We start from the raw sequence: 27373 nt of genomic DNA on the forward strand, positions 1-27373 counted from the left end.
AAACATTTAAATATTGACAAACATCGGCACCATTAAACTGATGCTTCTTTTCTGACCTCTAGCAGAGGAACTAAGTGGTACAGGTTTGATTCAAAAACATGGCAGAGCAGAATAATAGAAAGCTAATTCATAATGGAGGGATGCTTATATGTAATGAAATGTAAAAGAAAATTAAACAATTTTAAAATTAGTGAGTTACGGTTCAAAACAACACTTATTAGTGGATTTATATTTTCTAATACAAAACAGTTCACTAGATGATTTAGGTATGCAGGTTTAGTGTCTGTCAATGCATCATATATTTTAGGAAATTCTTTTATTGAACGATATTGTTATATTTATGACAGAAAGTGCAATAATTTCATATGAGATTTAATTATCCATGACCAAAAATTGTTTGTTTAGATTTGATTACATGCATGCCCTTTTTATATAAGTGATATGTTCTATTACAATCTTTACGTTTAGAGAAGAAGGTAATAGAAATGATAAGAAATACAGTTCTAGCAAATGACTACTACAACAGACTAATACGTTTGAAAGTGAGGAAGAACCATAACCAAAGCAGTGCAAAATAGAATAACGGCATTTTAAATATTAAGAGTGGCCTGCATAATACAGAAACAACCTGCAATATTGTCTGTAATTTACATATAAAATTGGAGGTCTAGAAGCAGGAGGTTAGGTGTTATACTATAACCATATGTGACTGGTGCTCAGTCTCTAATGCTAAGTTGTTTTTCTTCCCTGCTCCCTGCTTGCCTGCATTTTTTTACACATTGCTTTTTTATCTCTAAGCCAAAACTGCAAAAAGGTTAGACTGGAACTACCGCTATAATTATTTTTATTACATTCTAGAGGATTTTTACATGTTTTATTTTATTTGTTTGTTAGTTTTTTTATGGAACCCAGGAGAAGGTGCATCAAGGTCATCAAAGGTCATCATAGAGGACTTTGACAAACATTCACAGAGATGTACTGTTTGGAGATAAAAAAAAAACATCAACAAGAAGTAGATATTGCAGCAATTAAGTAAAAATAAAGTGCCAGAATTCAAGAACAATGCCCCAAGGGATGTTTTAACAGAAAGTTGTTGTTTACACAACTGGAATTAATGGAATCCTCCTTCAAACAGGTTTGCTGTTTTGAATGAAAACCAGGACAAAAAAAAATATTAAAAATGGCTTAATGCATATAAAATATGTTGTTGTTTTTTTGTTAATTGGTGCTGTACTTAAAAAATATGGAGGACCAGGAGAGTCACTGAAAAAGAAAAAAACAGCCAGTTTAAATTTTAAATTAAATTAATAAAGAGGAATTATAAACTGTATGTATTAATGTATTATTAAATATTGCCAGTCTAACCAATGACAGAACTGGTTACATATGATGATCAACCGTGATTGTTTTAACAAGTTTTCAGTGGGTTTGGTGACAGAAGGGTCACAGAAAATGTAAAGGGAGATGGTTAGGTACAAGAAAATGCTAAATGAAAAAGACATTGGATTAAAGAATTCTCTATTTAATTGTTTAAATAGGAAAGTTACTTCTGATCAGATTTATAAATTGTGTTAGAAACAGGATTTGAAAATAAATGTTCAGATTTCAGCATTTATGAATACATTTTACAATTCTTCTTTAATAAATACATATATAAAATGATCAATCTGAAAATGCTTTTTGAATTGGATTTCTAGTTGTATAATGTAAATTTCAAGTTTCAAATGGCTGTTTCATTTTTGTTGACTCTCCTGGTCCTCCATAGCTCTTAGCACCAGTGTTCAAAGCATCTTTAGCTAGGTTCGTGCGTGTTGATGTCATTACGCCCCTCCCCTACCAGCCTCCACAGTAGCGGCTGAAAACAGACAGCTGAGAGCCAAGCGGAGGACAGGGCGATAAAGGTTCCCAGGGCAGCCATGGCGGCGCCGATTGCCCACTTCGATGAGGACTGGCAGGACTTTAATGAATTCCAGCCATCCTCGGAGGCGGTTGAACAGCTGGACCAGCTGAATTCGAATGTCGGGGACACACCGGGCCTCGACGACTTCTCCGACCTGGACAACAGTTTCTCCGGGGAGGTTTGCAGCTTCAAGTCGATGGAGGACCTGGTCCACGACTTCGACGAGAAGCTAACTATGTGTTTCCGAAACTTCAACACTGCGACGGAAAACATTGCTCCTATCAAACCTATCACAGAGGAGAATTTCCTAAAAGACGACGAGTGAGTGTTAATCATCTACAAGGTTTATATTTGTTAACTTTAAATCTCACAGCTAGCCACCGTAGCCTCACAAGCTAACTCCAGATTTCAGTTATCTGTTACTGAAGGAATCTGTGCTGCCAGGAATGAACCCCATAATCCGATGAAAAATGGGTTTACTTGCTTTTTAAAAAGACAGTTCAGTTTCTGTTCATTTGTAGAAAGATTTGTTTATAAGTCTGCAAGATGCCACATCATCCACAAAACTTATTGCAGTGTTATAAAATGTAAAGTTTAACCTTTAATTAAAAACAGAGTTTCTTTGAGCTACGATTGAAACCCCCACTGTGTAGATTACACATTTGAAATATTATCCTTTATTGTTTCTTGTCTAACTTATACCTGCATTTGGACAGTTGGACACTAAAGTCTTTAAAGGCATCAATAAAATAAAAAAACTTGGATTATTGCAGATGAAAAACTAAAGCTGAACATCTGGAGGAATGTGTATCCTCATATTGTTTTGGAGTCATAAATTATTAGCCCAACACACCTAACGTTTGTAGCTATCTGGTAATTCATTAATTCATAAAAATTGACCCACCAGATCCTCCCTCTGAAATTAGAGAATTAACTATTTCTGGAGTATTTTATTGGATAATCAAGGATTTAGGATCAATAGAAAAATAAATTACAAAACCTATTTGGAAACCTGAAGAAAGATGAGTTGGTAGGACCTTTGAACTATAATGTAAATCGCTTTATTGTCCCACAATGGGGAAATTCACTGTCTATTTAACCCATCCCCATGGGGAGCCCTGGGAGCAATGTGGGGTTAAGGGTTTTGCTCAGGAACCCAGAGTGGAGGCTGTGGGGATTAAACCAGCTACTTGCAACTTCTCAGAGCCCAAGCGCTCTGCTCTAAACACTAGATCAACACTCCCCTACAAGTTATTCTACTAAAGGACTCATGAATGAACTTGTATCTTGGATATAAACATTTGGAGAACATTTTTCACACACAGCAGTCATTCATATCTGGATTGTTATACTTAGCCTGGAGGAAAAATAATCACTGAATTTGGACCTTAAACAGAAAAGATATGACATAAAATGGTTATATAATTTCTTTTTTATTATAATTTTTTTATTTTTATACAAACTTCCTTCAAAATTATTTCCTTTAACTGAATCAAATAATTTATTTAGTTAAAAAATGCTTGCTGGCTGTCTAGCTCTATTCTATTAGCATATGGGACATCCTGATGTCACCATGCAGCTGGTTCTAAAACGAGCTGAAAGTATCAAAACAGAGTGAAAACTACCACAGCAACAACGAAATGGTGGTAAGAGGAATTGAACAACGGCTTTTCCTCTGCTTTTTGTCCACCACCACAATGTTGGTTTGCCATTACCATTCAGTCCTTCTGTATCTGGAAGTCCCACAGGATCTTGGCTTGACAATTCTCTACCACCTTTGGAGGTATTTCCCACTTTTACTTTGGGGTTTTCAGCCCATACTCTGCACAGATGTTCCTGTATACTATTCCAGCAACTTGGTTATGGCCATGTAAGCTTTCCCTGCCACTATCTTACACCATGCAGTTATGTTATATATGTATATATATATAGTATAAATTCCAGTGTCATAGAAAAACCTGCTTAAGCATTAGAAATCTTAGAAGTTTTGAAATTATAAGATGTTCAGTTTTAAAATGATCTAATTATCACTATCATACTGTCATTGTGACATTCACAAACTGCTACATAGATGTCATTGTTTATACACTAAAATATGGGAACATTTATTTTATCCAGTCTTGACAGGGAGACTTGTTTTTAAGGGAAAAAAACAGGCAGCAGGGTATGAAGTGATTGGACATCAGCCTGGCAAGGACCTATAACAAAGACCAAAGCAAGAGCCTTTTCTGGGTGGCTGCACTTTTCCACAATGTGCCCCGCTCCTTAACAAGCCCCACTGAAATACTGCAACTGCAGGATATCAAGGTTGACGTTTATGATGCTCAATTTGGAATCAGATTTTGTCAGAGCCAAGTGCTGCAAGTAGATTCTGATTTTTGCCTGCATGTCTGTGATCTTATTTACACAAATTCAAGCGTGCAACCCCACCCCCCCACCCCCCTCTACAAAGGAGTAGCGAGTTGCAGGCTGATTAAATAAAATAAATACGCTTTCCATTGCCCTGTTTTCTTACAGCAGCTTTGACACTCTTTTCTACGGGGTGTTTTGGCAGGCGTTCACATGCCTGAGACGCAGCACTTCCTGCCAGGCTTCGCCCCATTTAGAAGCAGCCAGCATCTCACCAAGCAGTGCATGAACACTTCAGGGGGAAACATGGATGTTATATAAACATTTGTCCTGGACATTGTTGAGCCACTGTGACACATGGGTTCACAGCATCCATCGAACCATGTACAATCAGAGCCAAAAGAAGAAAAAAAAAAGAAAAACACTTGCATAAAAACGTGAGTCTCTGTGCTGATTTTCTCTCTGGTTCTTTCGCTGTCATAAACGGTGAATATTAATTTCAACATTTAACAGGGTTAAAATCAATGTAAAAAAAAAATATAATAAATACTCTGTCTTTTATACTCAGTCTTTTATATAATATTTATTGATGTAATAGCAAAGATACTTAATATTAAGAAACGAGTAGGATCATGATTCTTGTAATTTAGCAACAGTGCAGGGCTGGGCGATATGGCTGAAAGGCTTATTACCACATATGGTTTCACATTGATTGATACTGATAATTGAAAATAAGGACCATGAGGGTAAGGACCAGTGAAGGTAGCAGATCTGCTTGGGTCCTGTGTGTGCCAGTGACATTACACTATATGGTTGCCACAATGACCTAAACATTATGAAAAGCCATTATCAGAAAAACGAATAAGTATCAAAACGACCTGCGATTGGTTCAACCGCATGGGAGAGAAGAACGAGTATGAAAACCATTGTTCTAACAGGTAGGACCTGTGCATTATCTCACAGGGTAGAAACAGTAGAGCTTAGAAATATAGCGTTATGTGTATGCAAGGATATCTATACATGGTCTGAGAAATCTCTCCCTATAAAAATGCATTAATACTATTCATTTAACTGGATCCTCATCAAAAGGACATGATGTTTGTGTTATTAGCAACTAGCATGTGTAACAGACCCAGTGAATGATGACTAAATCAGGAAATCAAACATTGCGAAAGGCTTTAAGGAGGGCAGATACAGAGGACACTCTTTAGTTTAAGGAGGATAACCTGCTCCCGCCCTGGTTAGCTCTGGGGAGAATGTTACTATGGTAACAGATGCAGAGGTTGAGAAAGCTCTCTTTGTGAAATGGAAAACTTGGTTTCCCTGATTTCAGGTTTAGAAATCTTTTCAGTTAACCTGGTTTGTGATACAGGACCCTCCTGTAGACATCTCACAGGTTAAGTTTTTCTGAAATAAATGTGTGATTCATTAGATCTTGCTCCTTCTCATGTAGCTGCAGGGACATAGTGAGGGGGTGGTGAGAGAACAGGACACAGTTCTGCCACACCATGCTGTGTCACCATAAAAAGAGAAGGAAGCAGACGTTTTCTTCACTACAGCTCAAAACGTTTGGCCTGTTGTGCTGTAAGCCTCTACTCCTCTGTCTTCCCTCAGGGTGTGGAACTCTTTGACCAATAACTTCGGCAATGTGATGCCTGTGGACTGGAAAACTTCCTACACTCGCTCCCTGCACCTTCCTGCCCTCAAACTCACAGAGCGAGAGGTACCACACATTCAGTCTGCCATGAATTGTTTCAATATCTGCACATTGTTGTAAATAATAATAAAAAAAAACTGGGGTTTTATTGATGCAAGGGCATTGAGATGATGCATTTGGGTTTGATCCCCCTTAAAAAACACACATTGCCACAATTGTTTTACTGATCCACTCAGTTCTTGCATATCCTCATGTTGATCCAAAAGATTTTCTGCTTTTCCCGAAACAACCTTACCTAGAGGTTCACTTCTGATTTAAGAAAGGAACATCCCAAACCCAACTGATTTGATGTAAAACTGTCTTGATGCATCTTTTATTTGATGCCTTCATCTCTGCCTTCAAAGGGACAGAAGCTGGATAACCAGTCTTTGGATCCGTCTGATGATGAAGATGAGGACTTGCGGGAACAGTTGGATATGCACTCAATCATAGTGTCCAGCATTAATGAAGAGCCTCTTTTCACTGCTGAACAGGTAAACAGACTCACACTGCTGCTTTTATCTTTCTACATTTTGTTCTTGTATTAAACTTTTTTTTTTTTTTTTGTTTAAACTGGAGCTGTTGTTTCAGCCATGCCCAACTTAAAGACTAGTAGATTACTGCAGAGTTACAATTATAACTATTTTATGACCAAAATCAATAGTTATTTAAATATTAATGAGTTAAAATGATGGCAGTTCATTCAAATTCTTTATAATCTTTTTTTATGAGTTTTATAAACCCATAATTATTGGCTAAATACTTAATCCCAAAGAAAAATCAACTGACCTTACAGAAGATTTGCATCTATTTGCTTCAATTGATGAACTGGATTCATGTTTTAAGCTAAAGCTTGGCAGATAATTATGGTGTCCTTTAATTAGATCATGACACATAATCAAAACAGGCAAAGAAATCAGATGCATAAGCTGGACATGTTTGGGTCCTTATCGTGTCAACAGTCATAACATTTTAACAAGCCTGTATTTACAGAGAGCAGCTTGGTTTCTCTCTGGACGTCAGAAAAAAATTATTGCATCAGTTTAATGTTTGGTGTTTGTACAAACAAAAAAGTCACATCCTGAGCAAACGGTATAGAACATGTTAAACTCACTGGAATCTCCTCATTTATTACATTATTTATATTTAGCTTAAGTCATTTCTATGTTGTAAATCTGCATTAAGGATTCATGTTGAACTAAATAGTTGAGGTAGCTTATCAAAGTTGGGGTTAACTGAGTGCTGTGTTGTTGCCAGGTGATTGAGGAGATAGAAGAGATGATGCAGGAGTCTCCAGACGATGACGAGAGTCCCTCCCAGTCGGACCTGTCGATGCTCTCCCAGGACGTCGGTGCTTTAAAACGATCAGGCTCCAACACCAGCTTTGAGGACCGTGAGTCTACCTGCTCCCTGACAGAAGAACAGGAATCAAGTGTTTTATTGAACCTGTGTGAACTGTTTCGGAGTTATTTAAACAGATGTACAAGTTCATATAGGGGTCTTTCCAGCACGCGATATAAGCGTTCTGCATTAGTACATATGGTAAAGCTCTTATATAATCCATGTTGTCCCAGTTGTTATGTAATCTCCTTGGTATCCTTGCCTCAGTAAACATTCTAATTTTCAACGCGTTTAAAATGAAAATTTTTCCTCCTGGCATTTCATTCTGCTTTCTTTTACGGATTGGTATCCACAGAGCTTCGCCAGCTGTCTGTGTCGGAGATTAGCCGGACGCTGGAGGAAGTGGAGGCGGCCATCCGTCGCTACAGTGAAGAGCTCATCCAGGCCCTGGCACTGAGAGACGAGCTGGACTTTGAGAAGGAGGTACCGTCTTCTCATCACATGGATGTCAATACTCGATCCTGCAGACATGTTTGGAAATTTGCAGCAATAAGCAGCTTTAAAGCAGCCAGAGAGCATTGAATAACCGCATGAACAGACGGCAGAGCTCTGCCCCCTGACTGTGAGATCAGAGCTGCCAGTAACACTTGTTTCTGAGAAACAGTTGTTCCTGAGCAGATTGACAGAATCTAAAAAAAAAAAAAGAAAATAGTTTGTACAGATAACAAGGTCTTATTCACTGTAATGGAGCCTTAGAGTCGTTACCCTGGGAAGTATTGGCATTTTAAAATGATTTAAAAATAATTATGCACTGAATGCTTCCAGCTGCACTTGTATGAATGGACAGGAAGAGCTCCAGTGTTTTGCTTCACTTTAATGCATTTCCAAGCAAAAAAAAAAATCTATAAACAAATAATGTATCAAAAAAGTACTTTGAAATACTATAAATCTATGATACAGAAATAATCCCTAAATGAAAAGAGTCTAGATAGTTAGTGTGTGACTCATTCAGTGCTTTGCGACAGTATTCACACCCCTTGATCCTGTCATGTTATCCCACAAACAGCTGTGTATTAACAAAGGTTTATTTCTTAATAGATAAATATGAAAACCATGTCTGATTTATCTCCTTTTTCAAACTGATACATTGCTCAGTGTTGACAACATATCAAACCAGTATGAAGCTATGATCAAGTTTGAGGATCCTATTTGCCAGCCACTTTAATTGAGGAGGAAAATAAAGTTTATTATTTATGTTCAGATTTAGTTTCTTCTGCTTTATAGGCTGCAAAGTAATAAGCTATGATATTTGGTGTTGATTTCAACCCTTCGGATTTCTAAAAATGTTCTGTATGCACAGGTGAAGAACAGCTTCATCTCGCTGCTGATCGACGTACAGAACAAACAGAAGGAGCACCGGGAGCTGCTGCGCAAGAAGAAGAAAATCCGCAGTACGACTACGTCAGGACCCAACGGCCAGAGGATAAACAGCACGCACATACCGGGCACGGTGAGTTAGCAAGGGGGCGTTGACAGGAAACGTGATGCAGAAATGCATCGTCATGCAGTGCTCACTGTTTGAAGCAACACAACCAAAACATGACCTTTTGAAGAGTTTTTCACTGCAGTCACTCTCTGAGCAGCAGCAGTGCATTTCCTTCCTCTCTCACAGAGCCTCCTTAGCTTTCATCATCTTTTCCCTCCTTCCTCTCGCTCCTTGTAGCTCCTCACTCTGGAGGGACTCTCCAATGTCATTCAAAGTGGTCTCCGTCAAACTTTTGGCCACTCAGGAGGGGACAAACAGGTGCCCCCTGCTCTTTTTTCCTTACTGCAGATTGATTTCTGTGCTCCGTTTGTTGTATTTCTTTCTTTCTTTTTTTTTCTACTGGCATGCACTGTTTTTTTCTTTTTTTATTCTTCCTTTTGTTCAGTTTGTCTCTTTGTTGATTTTCACATTTTGTCTTCTGCCTTTTATACTAAATCATGTTACAGACCCTTTCAAAAGCTTTTATCTTTTTCATATCTTGTCGTGTTACAACCACAAACGTTGATGAGAACATAAGTGAACAAACGGCATTCTGATGACTGAGGAACACAGCAGACTGTGGTCTGGGATTAAGTGTTTTTTAATCTGTTAACCCACCATCACTACTATGCACCATGGCGATGGGATGATGCTTTCCTTCAGCAGTGGCAGTGGAGCTGGTCACTAATCTGGAAGAACATAAGCTGGCAGCTGTGGAAGTGCAATAATTATACCCACTGTTCATCTTGTCTAACTGAACCTGACCCATTCATAAAATAAATGGTCTAAAACATCAGTGAAAACTGAACTTTGTGCCGTTTCGATTAAAAAATTATAAGTTTGTGGTTGTATTGTGACAAAACACAGTCACACAGTCGTTCTATTGTAATGCAGCCTGATTGACCTGCTTTATTTACTACAAAGGTTCCCTCAGTTATAGTTGAAAAGATACTTGGAACAGTGAAAGTGCATGTTTCATAACTTTTAACACAACACTGAGACTTAATTTGGTCCTGTGATTGTAATATTAATATATTTGTATTCTCTGTAGTATCTGACCACAGTGATCCCCTATGAAAAGAAGGCGGGCTCTCCTTCTGTAGAAGACCTCCAGATCCTCACAAAGAGTAAGCTCCTCAGCAAGAAGTTCAGTTTGATGGTGATGGCAAACATATTGTCAGATAAATCGGACTCATCTAATCTTTTTCTCTCCCTATCAGTTCTTCATGCCATGCGGGATGACAGTGAGAAGGTGCCAGCGCTCCTAACAGATTACATACTCAAAGGTAAACATGGCTTTTACTTTGTTTTTTCTGTTTAACAACCTTCTGTTTGCGTGTGTTGTATGATGCATTTTATTGTCTAATTAACTGGATTTAAAAATTTTACCAAGAAGCTAACTTAAAAAAAAGTCATTCTGGTCATAAAACAAAAAAACTATAAACTAAATAATCTGATATGTTGATGCAAATCAAAAGGGTAGTTTTTGCTTACATATTTGTTTGCAGGTTGATAGATGACGAAGTAAGGCGTTTTAATTGGTGTTAAGGTTGAAAGAACTCCTTTTTAAAAATGTTTGAATCCTGTTTGGTAAAATTGCAACCAATTTATCAAAAAACAAATAATAGACAATCACATGATGTCTCACACTGTTATCAACCTCTGACTGATGAAGTGAAATGAAACTGAGGATCTAGTTAAAGAAATAAAAGTGGAATTATAAAGGAGAGGAACTGCTGTGAAGATTGTAGCATTAAAAAGTAAAAGTTGTACAATAGATATAAAAGGTAAATTTGTGGATGCAGTTTAATATAAGCAAAAAATGCCTGTTAGATACATGTTAAAAACTGAAAAAATGAATGAAAAAGGGTTGAGAAATTAAAATGTGTATAAATACTTCGCTAGTCAGGGAGGAAAACAATTCCATGAAGAAAAACTATATTTTAAACAGCTGCTTGTCTTTCTACCTTTAGTTAGAAAGAAATCACATTTATAATCTATAAAACCCTGGGTCCTTTACTTCACTTGGGTTCCCTGATATCTTTTTTTTTTAAATTACTCCAGAGTATTCCCATGAACAGAAATGCAATGTTCCAATAATTTAGTATGCTTTTTTAATAAATCTTAAATCTTCCAAAGTTATAGCTCTTATCTGGTTTAATAGATCCTTTCTGTTACTTTTAACAGTAAAGCTGCACAATGTAATCACACTTGCCATTGTGATATGATTACATGGATGCAACATTTGCTAGAACATAATGTTTGATGTGTCATGCATGCCATTGATTGGGGAAATATTTTCCTTCCTTCTCAGGATCAATCCAACCTATTTAAGGTCTGGAGTTTTATCTGGTTCCTTGTGTGATCAGGCATTTTTTCCCTCTGTTTTTATCAGACTTATTGATTATTTGCCCCAAAACTTGTTTCTATTTGGTTTCAGTTATTCATGTTTGATTCAAACTGAAAATTTGCTTCACCAATTTACCTCCTTACATCATAAAACTGTGGAAGAGGATTAGGGCCACTGAAAAATAAAAAAGGTTAGCTGATTTTTATTTTTATTTTATTTTAGTATAATATGAGGAAAAGGTCAAATTTCTGACTTTAATCGCAGAATTCTGACAGCTAACAAACATGTTAGCAACAAGCTGTAGCAATTTCTGTTTTAGAGACTAAACTAGCTCTCTTGTTTAAATCCCCTTCTGCTCTTTCATCAATGAAATAGCATCACCAGGGACCCCTCAGACATGTAAAAAGTCGCCTAATTCCATAATTTTCCAAGAATGTGTTACTGGCCCTCCCAAACAACTCACATCTTTGTCAGTGAAGCTGAGTGCTCCACATCTCTTCTTTCATGCTGCCCATCTACATTAAGATCCAAAATTCTGAGATTAAAGTCAGAATTCTGACTTTTTTTCCCATATTAAACTGAAATAATATTTAATAATCAGTTAACTTTTTATGTTTTCAGTAGCCCTAATCCTCTTCCGTGTAAAACTTTAGCAGTTGAGGCTGTTTATTTTTTAACAGCATTGATAAAGTGCTCTGCTTTAAGACTGAATGCGACTGCTGTTGACATGTGCCTTCCTTTTCCTTTCATCTGTGCTGCACTGTCCTCTGGGTAGCTCTCGTATGAAAGGAGAGGAACCTGAGGTTGGTGAGGTTAACACGGCTCATTGACATTAAACGCCTCGTCATCCTCACCGTCTGCATAACATTCCCTTTTACCCAAATAATCAGCCTCCCACCGCTCCTTCGCTCTCTGCTGTGGTGCCAGTTGTGCTGTATGGTGCTTGAAGCTGTCTTACACCCACTCTGGAAAATCACAAACAAGCAAACTCCTGCTCATGACTTCCTCACACAGCGAGCTTGTAGTAGCAGCCGTCCATGCGTTCGCCTCTCACCTGTAATCAGGGGTTTCCTTGTCTCTAACCATACATTTCTCCCAGCTGTAGCTGCTCTCTCATCCTCGCCACCTCTCTGCCTTTTGCTCCAGTGTTTCTCACCAGCTCTCTTCTTTTTCTCCACAGTTCTTTGTCCCACGTAAAATAAGAGGCGACACCTTTTTGTCTTCAGTCGACCAGCAGAGGAGGGTTATGATCGTTTGGAAAAAATGCAGGAACTCATTGAACTCCAAACCTACTCTACCTTCCTCCTCAGTTTTCCTCATGGTACTTTTACCTCTGCCTCTCCTTTACCTCTGATACGACTCGTAGGCTTTGTAGTTCTTTTAAATTCTAATATTTTAGCTTTTTCCCTTTTACTTAGTGCCCCATTGTTTTATATACTGATAATACACTGGTGCATCTCAGTAAATCCACACATCATCATAAAGATAGTTTTATTCATTTAATGCAAAAGAGCAACTCATTTAAAATGGATTTATTACTCTGAGTGATGTATTCATTTTTCTCGGATCAGTTTTGATAGTTATAGTTTAAAAACAAAGGAAAATACCAACTTCACCCTTAATTGGATATAGGAAAACATAACAGGTCATTGCTAAAGAAGAGTTCAGAGTTATGTAGCAAAGTATAATATTGGTAAGTTAATTGGAAGGAAAAAGTATGGTAAAAAAACAAAAAAAGGTGCACAGTTTAAAAAATGACAGCATTTTAAAGGCTCTATAAAACAGGCTGTTTGCCTTCATGCCTTATTGTTGCTGTAATTTACACAAAATGAGCCTATTTTAAGTTTACTTTATAGTACAAAAAAGCTCCTTTATAGTAATGTGACTTTTTTATATTTTTGTATATTGGTTTAAAATACTTTAATCTTTCTATCAAAATTACTTTGCCGTTTCCCTCAGCTGTAGACTATAATCATCGAAAAATATAAATTCTATGTAATCAATTTATTTGTGTTGTTTTTTTAGCTAAAATGCAAAAATGAGATTAACTTTGTTTGATACTTCAATGTGTTGAGATGCACCAGTAGTTCTTCATGTGTGGATGCCAGTAATCAGTGTTAGCCTCAACACCTCACTTCCTGTTTGGCCAGGTGCTCTCGGATAAAAAACGGTCCTTAAAGGTTTTTCAACTCTCTGGAATCAGTCAGCAGGCCTCAGTGAGCGAAGTGCAATCTGTATAGACTGCTTTGCTTATCAAATCCTGCAGCCGCACGGCAGGGAAAACAGATCCCGGTTGAATCCGGGGGAAAACATACCAGGCAAGCCACAGGCATCAAGCATTTATCACCTTAAGGACTTTTTAAAATTTCTCCATTTTAAAGAGAAAGCCCTTTAATTTCCACCTTCTTTGATGCATGCTAGTTTCAGGTATGAAGTGTGAAGCTGAATGTTTAAAATAATATGTCTTTATGACAGAGAGAAATTGCACAGTTTGAGAAATTATACAGTAAAAAAAGGGACAAAATAGAACAAAGTAAAAAAAAAATGAATATTTTTGAATAAGAGACTTTTAGCAAGATAAGGAACTTTAATGATTTTATAAATGTTGTGACGTCAACCCCAACAAACTTCCACTTTAGGCTCATTTCATACGTCTGAAAATACCTCTCGTTTAATAGTGTATTGGTGAAAATAATGTGCTGTTGGGTAAGATTTTAACATCTAATTGTTTTGTTCACATAACTTATCTGTGTTTTAGGTCTTTGGCTTTAAGATTATTGGAACAGCAAGGTTGCACTTTATGAGTGACGCGACAGTGGAGACGATAGATTTCTGCAGAATGTAGCACAGAGTGGGTCTGATCAGCAAGTAATGAAAGGTTTACCGTAGGTAAAATAGAACAACTTTAGATAAAAATCCTTCAGGTTTTCCAAGAGAGAAGTCAACGAGTTAAACTTGTTTTGTGTTTTTTGCCATTTTAAGTCAAATAATTTGAGAAGCTTCTGTGATTTTTGTCAGTTACAAGATTAAATATTTTCAGTATTTAGTGAAGAAATTGGGAATCCTTTATTGTAGAATTTATAGTATAAAGATATGTTATATAGTTAAAGTTAGGATGTATGTAGTTTTAGTTTTTAACTATATAGAAGTAGGAATTTATTCCTTGAGAATTTGTGCCATGCAAGTCGATTACATTTTATTCCCTTTCTGTGATATACTGCATTTTGACCTTAAGAGAAGCCTGATTGACACAGTATATGTAGAACATATCTATTTTTTTTAGTCTATAGTTGTTTAGTTATAACTTTTTTTTTTTATCCAGTCAAAAGTTTAAAACTACCTAAAATTATTGAAGGGCAGTCAGAGCGGTCTGGGTCTTTAAACTTAATTTGAATTGCCAGCAACCACCACTGCTCTAATACTGTCCCATGGATGTCTTCCATCTTCTGATGTTTACTCTTTATCATTATTGAGGAAATTTGGCAGTTTATGTAAATGTAAAATAGAAGAATTTAAAACATAATGGATCAAATTTTTTCTTTATCAAATTTGAACCCTTAGCTTCCGACATCACTTGCAGAAATTGTGTGGTAACTTCAACCATCAAAGCCTTAAATTATCGTGTTTACAGAGTAGTTATAAATAAATAAAGTTAAATCCAAACCAAAAGTCAAACAGAATTACTTGGATGCAATGATATTTGACTGATTCAAGGTGGTACGCAAACATTCAGGTGTAGCTTAGGTCTCAGGTACAGCCATCAGGTGTTGGTACTGAAAGTTTTTGTTGTTGGAGCTATAACATTCCTAACTTCAATTACATCACTAATACTGATGATTAAGAGACATGATCAAAGATGAGCTAAACAGACGTCTGAACAGAAGTTTCCAGGATAATGGATCGGCTGGAGCAGTGTGCTTTAGTTTAGCAATGTTTTATTGTGTGTTTCACCAAAGTTGATCGCACTACATAATGCTGCCCATACTTTGCTGGAACTTGTGTGTTCGCTGAATGTTCTGTGAAAATGCTTCACACTTTCCTGAAACTTTTCCAGAATTGAGAGTTTACATTTAAAGATTTACCAGATCATTTCCAGGCTTTGAGGTTTTTGGTTACTTTCCTGGAACTTACTTTCTTGGATCTTAACAGCTACTTTCTGGATCACACGCAACACTTTTAAGTTGTGGGTTACTTTCCAGGAACTTGTTAACTACTTTCTATGAACTAGTTTCTTACGTTGTAGGAAATTGGGGAAATGGACTTCTTGAAAGTTCTAGGAAAGTAACTTCATATTCCTTGGGAAGCACCTAGTTAATTATTAGTCACGTCGTAATATTGTCATTTTCTTTAAAGCATCCAGTCAGGTCTGGATAGATTACCAGTAACCTCCAAGAAAGGGTTCAGGAAAATCCTTGTTTTGATAAGTTCTGGAAAAGATGGGATGTGTTATGAAGTGGAGCCATAATTAGAGACTCTCAGAGGGAAATTGCTATGATATGTGGAGTGGATGTTGGGGAAGACCGCACATCTATTTACTAAAAAGAAAGCCGTAATTGTTTTTGTATATCTTTAAACACTTATAATGCTGTTTAGATATTTGTATGTGAAATGTTTCTACAGATGCCAGCTATTTTCAACCCAGCATGTGCTGCATGTACTTTAATGCTGCTACTGCAGCAAACACGTTTTCCTATAATCTGTGTTTGTTTACAGACCTATTTAAAAATCACACTAAAGGGAAAGGTGCATGTTGCAGCAATAACATGAAAACTGGAAAGCAAAAAAAGCAAAAATATTTTTAAACGATAAGGGTTTTTAAGGTCTAGTGTATCAAAATTTTTAAATCTATTAGCAATGGTTTAAAAATGAAATGGCTCTCAGCACTGAGGTCACTGAAAGATCTCTGGCCATTTCAACAAACATATCAGATCTATATTTCTATGCGTCGAACAAGACAAAAGAGGCTGCCTTTGTAAATGCCTGATTAAATATTTTGTACATTTATTAAACTCATGTTGTTCGTAATAGAATTAATTTCCCTAGCTAGGATTTATTTTTTCATGTTTACTGTCTCATGGTACTGCAGTGTATTAATTTATTACATGAATGTTTTGTAACGATGATCTCAACTGTAATGGTGCAAGTGTTTTGTGCCCACATTATTGCATTGCTGCGCATTTCAAATAAAAAGAAATTATATATTTAAACACTTTGGATTGTGTGCTTTATTTTGTGGGATACAGTTTGTCTGATTTTATAAGATGAATTTGTATATTTATACAAAATAAAACTATAGTTTGAACTTTGCAATATTTCTGGTTCAATTGTTTACATTACCGCTCTTGTTTACGTCTTTGTTAAGCACCCTATACATTACCAAGCATTACAGTGTCGCCAGGTAACTATGAATCCATTCAAGCATTAGGAGAAATAAATGCACAGTATTTTTTTGAACCAATGGAAGAATGTTTACAACTTAGCTCACACATGCTCTTAATACAGCTAGAAACCACAAATCAGACTGGAAATCTTGGTGTAGGGACGGAGTCTGACCTGAACCTTCAGAGACTATTAAAGATAGTGGATTACTGCAACAATGTTTTTACAGGTTTCCCTAAAAAGTTGAACAGACAACTACAGCTGGACTAGAATGGAGCTGCCTGCATCCTCACTAAAACTAAGAAAGTGTATAACTCAGAGAATATACTTTAAAATTCTTCTGTTAGCCTACAAATTACTGACCATCTTAGCACCAATACGCATCACAGACTGTATCAACTGCTCAGATCTCTCATGTCTTCTCGATCAAATTTACCTAGAGCCAAAAATGGAGGAGCAGCATTTAGTTCTTATGCTGCACAAATCTGTAACAAACTCCCAGAAAACTATCCTTAAGAGAAGGTTATTGTCTGCAATCTCCCATCTCTCCAAGATCTGTACGCCTCCAGGACTCTGAGGCGTGCAGGGAAAATTGTGGCTGATCCCTCCCACAAACTATTTCAGACACTTCCTCTGGCAGGAGGCTGCGGTCCATGTGGCTCGCGCCACAAGAACAGTTTCTTCCCATCCGCTACCAGCCTTATCAACAAGGCCCAGATACCCCCATGACACTGACACTGCCTCTCTGCCTCCCCCATTCAGGACCTTGAAGCTACACTAACGTAGAATCTCCAGACTTCCTGTTACATTAACACACAGTCTACTGTGTAGAGTATATGGCTATACACAATATCTTGTATATTATATATAGCTATAGATTATGTATTCTCTATATATATCTATTTTGTCTGCACCATCAACACCAAGTCAAATTCCCTGTAAGTGCAAACCTACTTGGCAATAAATGTGATTCTGATTAAGTGGCTTTAAATAAAGATTAAAAATCTTTTTGTTTATTGATCTTTAACTGTTCTAACTAAACCTCAAGTTTTTATTCTAAATATAATTTTTTTTATCAGTCTTTTTCTTTTTACACATATATAATCTAATTTTGGTTATTCATATTCTCTTTAATTATTTGGGTTGCCTTCATCTTTATAGCTCTACAAAGGGCTTTTTTTCTGTACAGCATTTTAAATTGTTTTGCCACCTAAATGTGCTGCATATATAAACTGAGAGTTGAACTTAATAACTGCAAAGTTAAAAACTTTATCTGAGGTATAAATCTGTTTTTCTTGCAAACTGCCAGTACAAGGGGAAATGGTTGCATTAATTTGACATGATTAAACTAAAGATTATTAAGCAAGTGATCCACTGTCACCCTCTTGTGGAAAGCCGAAGCATCTTTAGTTTCATCCAGTTAACAAGCTTAGCATGCTGGGAAATTTTCAAAATGCATATTATGATGAGCTTTTTATCTATGATGACACCCAGATACTTAAAGGTGGTTGCAACATCTTTAAATGTGTAAATGCATGAAATCAGTTTTATAATAACATGAAACACTCAGCGGTGCCCATAATGATTTATATAAAACTAATATAATCTCTATCATTGGGTAAAGTATACTATATATACATTTTAAATTAGTCATCCATGGCTTGATTATTTCCCAGAGTATAATTATTATATTATTATAATTATTATTCAACACCAAGGCCAAATTGTCTCAGAAATTAGAAAAGACAATAGATAAAAAATAAATAAATTAATTAATTAAATAAAAAGACAATAGAACATAGTTTTTCCAATATGAAATATGTTTTTCTTTTGTTTTTCTTATTGTGTGTGAGTTAGAAATACCAAAAGGAGGAAAAACTGTAAGAGGAAAGATTTCATAGAACTCCTTGTTGGAGAATAACAACAATATGTAGCCTGTTAGCATCTGCAAAACATTTAGACATCAACAAAGATCAACAACTGTTTGAAAGACATACGAGGGAAAACCATCCTTCCATGTTCTACTGTCATTAACACATACATTTAAATTAAACAATTTAAAGGTGGAGGATGTTTGCAGGTCTGAAACTGACTATGTAAAGTTCAGAAGGTAGCCTACATTTAGTAAAGAACAAAAATGTCAAGTTTCTGCTGAAAGTGATGCAGGCTACCTTTATCCCTGATGTTTACACGTATCCATCACCATCAGATAACATTCAGAACATGTCAAGATGAAGAGAATTTTTTTTTTTTTCAAAGAAACAAAAGACTCAAAAAAAAAAAAAAACAATGGGGGACATGGGCAGTAAATATCTCCAGTTGGATTAATATTGTTACTGTTGGATGTCTTTAATATATTCCTACAAAAAGATGTCCACCTGCTTCATTTTCAGGACCATCTCATGTTCTTCTTGTTCCTCTGGATCTTTCACTTGAGGCGTCTCTTCCTTTAGACACATCAGAGTGACTGATGCAGGATCCACTCTGGTCAGGATCTAGAGCCTCCTGACTGAGCTGTGAGGGTAAAATGTTCATCATCAGGTCACAGGTTGGTGTCTGTGAACATGGTGTGCTCTTTTCTCACGGTGCTGAAGCCTTTGATGGTGTCCACAAATTCCTCATCCTCCATAAACTGTAACAGGGCAATGGGCCACATTGCACATTATGTTCAGGTAAAGTATTCTTCTTTATAGTTTTTTTTTTCACCTTGATTTTTTTTCTGCTTTTAATCATTTAAGAGAATGTTCAATAGGCATATATTTTTGGGGTCTCTTACCATCCCACTGTCATGGGCTGAGATGTTCGGGTCCCAAACATCGTCATCTCCTGTGAGAGACTTCCCGTCTATCACTTGGCTGATGCTGCGTCGCAGAGAGTTCACACTAAGGACACCCAATTCTTCCCCTGTATCCATCCCTTCAGCCGGCTCACATTTAGCCTCCAGAATCTCCTGAAGCCAAAAAAAAAAAGGGAGAATCCAACTCTGAAACATATGTTTAGCTGACAAAGCAACCCACTTAAAGCAGTAATTATATCAAAATTCTAAAAAATATATATAAACATTTTGCATTTAAGATAAAATAACGTTGTCGTCTGTCAAAATGCTCAACAGAAAACTTCTCACGTAAAAATGTTAGTTTCACCTGGTTTAATTTCATAAAAAAGGAACCTTTGGTGGTCGGATTATCAGATAACAGATTAATCGATTTGCAAAATATTCGTTAGTTGCAGCCCTGGTAATCACGCAAATTTTCTTGGCTTAAATATTTGCATTTACTTTTTTCATCTTGATAAACGCAAAATGTTGAAGTTTCACAGCAATTTCAACCAATTAATAACATTTTAATTTATACTTCCAATATCTGTGATATTGTGATATGTTGATTTTGTTCAGTGTTTTGCTGTAGAAATATGATTGGAAAAGCTAAAGCATATTTAAATAAATTTGGTAAAATACAAACCATTTTAAAAAGGTTCTTACTCAATGCAAAACAATTAAATTCTAGCAAATTATCAAGAGTATTTTACTTTCACCTTGTGATCAAGGATTTAAATCATGTTTAGATTCATTTCCTTCCGATAAAATCATTTTATTTTCACAAAGCACACACTCTGTTTTTGTTTTTCTACAATGTATGTAAACATAATAGATTTCCATGGATCATAAAACGTTAATGTTTTAAATTTATACTTTTACACTTCACATTTTTATTTTTACAATGCTTTAGAATAGGTTTAGATTTTTTGACTTCTTTAAAACAGAATTAAAAGTCACAAGTAAGAGATTCACACTTTCTGGTTTTCATAGCAGTTTTTGGAAACTAAATCTTTTTCACCGAAAATAATTTGGTGTGGGGATATTTTTTTATCTGACTTGGTAAAAATAATAATTATAAGAAATTAAGAAAAATATTGACAAAAGGCTCTGAATGACCTCAGATCTAATTATTATAATTAACAGATATCCCTTGAAATTTTATGGAATTTATTTAGTTTTTGGTTTTGTTCTCATAAAAACTGCTGAGCTAAGTGTGCATCATACCTTCAAATAATTACAAATGAAAAAAAAAAAGTATTATGATGAATTTACTGTAAGGTAGTTTCAAAAGATTAATATGCTTAAAAGTGGGATAAAATAATTACAATATACATATAACATTTCTAGTTTGGTTTATTGTATTGTAATTTTGCCTGAATAGAAATCGATATGTTTAGATTATAAACGGCCTTTTAAGAGCTATTAAGTTTGACTGTTTCTGCACTGGATGATACTAGATCCAATTTCAACTTCTTAAAATGTAAATCATATTAATGTATAAATTTTGACACCCTCTACATTTCTTTATTATTACATATAATTGCCCTTTGAATAAAGTCTGATCAGTTTGTGCATCAAGAGCAAACAATGGATTTCTGTAAATCCCTCTCTGCAATCAAAATAACATACACCCAATCAGTCCATACAAAAGGATATTCTCAGCACTTGAGATAAAGATGCAAAGTCTGTAAAAACAATAACATCTGTGCCACCTGCTACATCAGACTGTACACACAAAATGCCATTTGGATTATGTTTCTTAGGCTTTTACCTCAATCTTCATGGAGAAGCGCTTTAGGGTCACACTGCTGGAGAAGGCGGTGGTGTCAGGCACCGTGTCAAACTAAAAAAGGGAGAAAATAACACCGACAGTTGCTCATAGACATGGAGATGCATCTTGTTCCTTAGTGATGGATTTTCATAAAGTCAAGTGAGAATGCATTCTCAAGAAATAAGGCTGAATTCCTAAAGTTATTTATAAATATAGGAATCAGTTTGTAAAGACTCCGGGATGTGCCTGATGGCCTTTTGTCACCATTTTCTGGGCCACTGAAATAGAGCAGGGCTATTGTTTTAAAGGTAACAGAATTTACTGATAGTGTTGTAAGCTGTGGTGACCTAGTTTCTACACTGCTTTTGTAGATCAGAGAATAAAGACCCAAGGGAAAAGTTTTCCTTACCAAGACAGAGTTGCTGGGTGGGTACACAGCCATGGGACTCCTCTTCTGCATGGGGAGGGCAGTTAAAGGAGGTCTCTCCCTCGTCAGGGGTGGTTTATTCAGGGCCTGGTGAAACAGGAAGGAAAGTCCTGTTTCTGCTACCATCTAAAGGTTTTTTAAAATGTTGTGCTAAAGGAGGAGAACAGAAATGGAGATTATACCCTATGAAGCATGACTCCTAGCAGGATGGCCAGAAGCAGCAGGGCGATGGAGGCCATCACCACAATAAACCAAAGCTCCTGGACAACCTGTCGCTCTCTGAGGTCTCCTTCTGCCCTGTCACCACCGACAACGCCTCCGCCTCCTCCAGGAGGAGTGGGGCTCGGTGAATCTGGAATAATGGACACTAGTAAGTGCAAAAGTCTTAAACAGTCCTAATGTCTTTATTCTTTGCTTCCAAGAATCAGACTATCTCCTTTACTTTATGGAGGAGTCTTGATCGGTTCCAGACCTTATAAAGGGCTTTCAAAACATAATTTTAATTTCCCCTATCCTGTCCTTCCACCAGTCAATGATATGTTAGTATAGATACATTTGAGGAAAATAATCAGACAGAAGGCAAAAGAAGAGCAGGCCTAAGAGTAAACTATCCACAAAGTAGACGTTAGGAATCTAAGACTCCTAAATATACCAGGCTTCAAGCTCAGGCTCCTGTAAAACAACCTTTCAGATAATAAAGTAAAAAATCTTGGTGTTATTTTTGATCAGGACCTGTCATTTAAATCCCAGATCAAAGAGGTTTCTAGAATTTCCTTCTTTCATCTGAGGAACATTGCAAAAATTAGAAATATCCTGTCCAGGGGTGATGCTGAGAAACTAGTCCATGCATTTGTTACTTCAAGGCTGGACTATTGTAATTCTTTACTATCAGGAAGTCCACAAACTGTAGTTAAAAGCCTTCAGCTGATCCAAAATGCTGCAGCCAGAGTTCTAATGAAAATTAAAAAGAGAGATCATATCTCGCCTATCCTGGCTTCTCTTCATTGGCTTCCTGTTAAATCAAGAATAGAATTTAAAATCCTCCTTCTCACATATAAAGCCTTAAATGGCCAAGCACCATCTTATATCAGAGATCTGATTGTTCCTTATGTTCCTAAAAGAGCACTTCGCTCTCAATCTGCAGGTTTACTAGTGGTTCCTAGAATTTCTAAAAGTAGAATGGGAGGCAGATCTTTTAGTTATCAGGCTCCTCTCCTGTGGAACCAACTACCAGTTTTAGTCCGTGAGGCAGACACTCTGTCTACTTTTAAGGCTAGGCTTAAAACTTTCCTTTTTGATAAAGCTTATAGTTAGGGTGGCTCAGGTTATCCTGAGCTATCTCTATAGTTATGCTGCTATAGGCTTAGACTTTTGGAGGACATAGGGACCCCCATTTCATCATTCTGCTTCATTCTCTCTCTGTTCTCCTATTCTGCAGAATCTGTTAGTTCAATCTCTAACCTTCTGCTCTCTCTGCTTTTCCTCAGAGTAGCTTTGCCTCGTCTGTTCCTGTTTGGCTGTGACGTCATCCTGGAAAGAAACATCAGCTGTGCTGCTTCCATCAACACCCTTGTTTATAGATGTCCGAGATCGGCCTGTTTTCCAGTGTGGTCCTGTTTCTCTGACCGTAACTGAGTGGATGTGCTTTCTTCGTCCTCTGGCATGGGAGCTGCCTTGGAGCTCGTCTGCCTGGCTGTGTGTTTCCTGGACGGGGCCGCCTTTTACAGCTGCTTTTTGTATCTCTGCTTCTGTCTCCTTGAACCCCAGTCGGCCTCGGCAGATGGCCGCTCACACTGAGCCTGGTTCTGCTGGAGGTTTCTTCCTGTTAAAAGGGAGTTTTTCCTCTCCACTGTCGCTACAAGCATGCTTAGTGTGGGGGATTGTATTTGAGTCAATGAGTCAATGCAATCAACTGGTTTTCCTTAGATAGAAAACTTTGTATCAATTTGACTGTATGATCTGGTTGAACTGTAAAGTGCCTTGAGATGACATGTGTTGTGAATTTGGCGCTATATAAATAAACTGAATTGAAATTGAATTGAATTGAACCTTAATTGCCGCATGGTACATGGTAAACATATAAGACATTATGTCCCGTTTCTCCTCATGTTTCAGTTTATTTAGGTTAGTAGACATTTGCTCAGGTTCAGCTCTCTTAAATGTATAGTGGAGGATGTCCTCCTAACTGTCAGTCTGCTAATATGTTTACCTAAGGCCGTCCTACATGCTCATCTCCATTTTCACATACAGGAGGTGAGCCTGACATAGTGGAAAAATTGCAAATCTTTTGGAAAATAAGCCTGTGTGAATGATGCAAACAGCAACTTTTAAACAGAGCGTGCATGAGAAGAAATGGGCTTCTGCACGCTCTCGGGAGCAGGTACAGGGTTGTGCATGTACATTTTTTTTTAAAGAGGGTGGGTCTTTTCAGAAATTCACGAAAATCCTCCACTATTCTTTTTAGGTCCCACCCTGGCATTACATGAAAGAAATGATTATTGGTTATTGCAAAACTGATACTGTATCATAGTTTAAAAGGTCATCATGTTGTGGCAAACAGGAGTTCGTCTGCTTTACTCTCATCTGTTCAAAGTAGTCGTTCAAGAAATCTTCAGATTTATTAAACAGCATTGTGCAAAAATCATTCATGCTTTGCCAAAGAAAATGTATTTTTTCTCAAACAGATATGGTGCCTTTTTAATATTTTTTATGAACTACTGACATCATAAATTGTAACCTTTAACATGCTAAATGAGATTGAGCTACAAATGGAAATTAGGATCTCCTCCTGTTATCATTTCTTATTTCTTTAAACCTTTTTCTCATGTAAGATCACCTCTCCATAGAAAAATCCCTTTAGATTGTTAAAAAAAACTCAGCTCTGAAAACCTGCTACAATTTTTACTTTCTGAGAGGTGGTTATATGTGTAGATGATCATTTGATCTAGTTTATTTGTAATCATTACCTTAAAGCTGCTTCAAAATCTGTAAGAAGCAAACTTTACTTAATTTTCAACATGGAAACTCTGTCTTGGAATCCATTTGTTGGTGCTAATTGCTTACCTAATATGTGTCCAATGGGGATTTTTAATGAATCAGGTTAATGAAGCCAGGAAGCTATCCCATAATATCCTGCTCACAGCTGGTCGGTATAAATACAAAATGGATTAAACTTTAACCTGCATAATTTTCTGAAATTTGGTTAAGTTCTGGACTGAAAATCTTACTCCAACACTATCTGAGCTCTGCATATTTCATAAAATCCACACAGAGAATGAAAGACGATCACAATGTACACCGAAGGAGAGATAACTTTGTAACTGGAGACATACTTGTTTGCATGGCCTAGTTTTTTAGGCATCAAAAAGGCTGCAATGTTCAACGCTGTCTCTTTTATCTGTAGCAGCATAATTAAGGATATGTTACCTTCTGGTGATTCACCCAGTAAAAGTTCAGAACTGGCTGCCTTGTGCTGATGGTTTGGACTCACCTGTGCTGAGGTCCGTGGTTCGGCCTGTGATGCTGTCTGACACATCGATCACAAGGCCACAGGTCTACACAGAACACCTGTAATCCATTCTCCTTTTGACTTTATGCCGTCAAAAAGGGATAAAAATATAGATGAACTCATTCCTTCCCAAACACTAATAACTTTTTGTGAGAATCAATGACTAAAGAGCTTAGGACCTTCTGCATGTGTCATCCTGTAGTGCACCCAGCACCCTTTACTTTCCCTCAGCAGTGTCATGGCAACAGCTAGGTGTCAGCTTTCAGTTTACCTGCAGAGATGTGAAGCTTGTGGAATAACCCCACTCTGATACTTCACTATTTATTAAAGATTCACTAGTGAAAACTTACATTAAAAGGAAAATTGATCCTGCTTGTGTTTCCAAAATGGTCCAGCTCTAATACAACAATTTCACCCCCTTTCAGTAGTTGTGGGACTCTTATTTTCTTCATGAATTCTCTAAAGTATATCTAACCTACAGGGCTCTGTGCTGTTTATTTTAGCAATAAACCTGTGGCACTGCAACTTGGGAGAAGTTGCAATAAGCAGAGCAGTTTGCTGTTATTTAATGTCAGTAAAAGCTTTAACTGAAATAAAATCTTGCTTTATTTGCTTTATGCTCCAAAAAAAAAAAAAAAAAAAAAAAAAACATTAGTAAACATCTGAATCAGCGCGTACGAAACTAAGATTCATATTTTTCATTTGCAGTATTTTAACTCATCTTTTTACTCAATATAGACTTCTAATTTGTGTGAGAATAAGATAACCCTACTGTTCAAGATGGTGTCTCTGGTAGTATGCTGGTGAACCACATGATGGCAGTATGCAGCAGCTAGCTGATTTATTCTCCAGAGGCGCTGTCCAGCTGAATGTGAGGACTTATTGTGTAAAGAAAGCTGCAGGGGCCTTTATCACAGTCTGCAGTTAATCTGGGGCTGCAGTCCTGAAAGCAGCTGCTGGATGTCTTCATACAGGTTGCATGCTCTGCAGCTACAACCATCTAATCTATCAGATTTTTTATGCTTTTCTCATACTATATACACTCTTTTTTATATTGTCTGTTATATTTTGATATTTAATGGCATCTTGCTTTAACTCTTTGTACTCTATATAAGCTACCAGGAGCAGAATTTTCCTTAAGGAGTAAATAAAGTTGAGTCTAAGTATAAATAAAGTCTAATTTTACCTTCCAGGTTGGTGAGCAGAGAACTCGAGGGCAATGATGGGGAATGTAAGAAGTTTCAGTTGTGAGATCTTTGTTACATAAATCTTATGTGTGTATTTCCTTTGAAAAAACTTAAAATGACCAATTTGTCTACTTCTAAAAATGACTTTTATTTTCTTAATGTCTCTTTTCACATGGGTGTTTGATCGTAGTACTATAGTTTCTTCCTAATTTCCCTCTGTTTATTACTTCATTAAAAGCTAGCTACACTATTTTTCACTAATTTCATCCTTTATTTATCTGTAATTTTCAGGCAGACTTTATTTTCTCTAAATGATGTGTTTACCTGGTCCATGGGCAGGTTTGAGCCTCACAACAAGTGTGGTAGAGTTGCTAGATTAAAATACTTCGCCCTTTGTTGAATGCTTTTTTTTTGTACCACATTTTTTCCCAGCACGGAAACAAGATCCTGTTATACTTTAAAAAGTAAAAGTATAGGGAAAAAAATTGCCCTTCATGTTTTCTTCTGGCTATATGAGACACGTCACACCTGAAATCAACAGCCAACATTTCAATAAACGAGAATCAAGAAATATGATGTTGGTTGCAGTTCTAACAGATCAATATGTTCCAGATGTAGTGTGCTTTCTTTTTAATATGCAAAGAGAAGATGAAATACGTGGTTTTGGTGGTGCGAATATCTGTATTTTGTTTTAGTGTAGTGTAGATAGACTGATCATATAAACTCTGACTGTGGTGGATGTATTTTTTGGGCAGATTGCCTCTGTAGCGTCAACCTGACAATAAAAGTTTAAGCAGTTTATGTCCAGGATGTGTGGGGTCTGTGGAGATGTTAGCTGCCTTTTTTAACCTGTACATGTCCTAAATGGAGGGAAGGTCCGCACCGATGACTCTCTCTGCACACCTCATTGTTCTTTGCAGTGTTTGTGTTTATGAAGTTGAAATCCCATGGGACCATTTCAGGGCACTCCCAGTAATTTGTTAGATTTCAGCCTGGTTAGTGAAGACTTGGAAAAGTAGAAAGGAGGATTTCAACAGGTGTACGAACATCAATGTCTGATGGAAAATTGAGGTAATTTGTTTTTTTTGTAAACGGTTTTAAACGAAGCAGAAAGTAATATCC

General features: G+C 36.8%; 2 protein-coding genes across 4 annotated transcripts; one reads left to right on the forward strand and one right to left on the reverse strand.

Annotated features, from left to right (window-relative positions):
- Positions 1–1834: 1834 nt before the first annotated feature.
- si:ch211-57i17.1 (uncharacterized protein LOC565010 homolog) lies at positions 1835–16368 on the forward strand. 3 transcript variants are annotated; one of them, XM_038276528.1, is made up of 11 exons: positions 1917–2221; positions 5864–5972; positions 6311–6439; positions 7203–7338; positions 7642–7769; positions 8647–8796; positions 9010–9090; positions 9863–9938; positions 10032–10097; positions 11937–11964; positions 12342–16368. In XM_038276528.1, exons 1-10 carry the CDS (start codon positions 1917–1919, stop codon positions 11945–11947), a joined length of 1191 nt encoding a protein of 396 aa, XP_038132456.1. In that variant the 3' UTR covers positions 11948–11964; positions 12342–16368. The 3 variants fall into 3 exon arrangements, with proteins under 3 accessions (XP_038132455.1, XP_038132457.1, XP_038132456.1); XM_038276527.1 differs by lacking the exon at positions 11937–11964 and having other exon boundaries at positions 1835–2221; XM_038276529.1 differs by lacking the exons at positions 9010–9090; positions 11937–11964 and having other exon boundaries at positions 1835–2221.
- A 2469-nt stretch (positions 16369–18837) lies between these two features.
- On the reverse strand, positions 18838–24628 carry si:ch211-57i17.5 (usherin). Its single transcript, XM_038276478.1, has 6 exons — positions 24620–24628; positions 21739–21908; positions 21539–21643; positions 21130–21201; positions 19317–19490; positions 18838–19172 (listed from the first exon to the last, which is right to left on the reverse strand). Exons 2-6 carry the CDS (start codon positions 21793–21795, stop codon positions 19083–19085), a joined length of 498 nt encoding a protein of 165 aa, XP_038132406.1. The 5' UTR covers positions 21796–21908; positions 24620–24628; the 3' UTR covers positions 18838–19082.
- Between the last annotated feature and the right edge of the window lie 2745 nt (positions 24629–27373).

The sequence above is a fragment of the Cyprinodon tularosa genome, unplaced genomic scaffold (assembly GCF_016077235.1).
Source record: "Cyprinodon tularosa strain WSP-4 unplaced genomic scaffold, ASM1607723v1 ctg125, whole genome shotgun sequence".
NCBI lineage: Eukaryota > Metazoa > Chordata > Actinopteri > Cyprinodontiformes > Cyprinodontidae > Cyprinodon > Cyprinodon tularosa.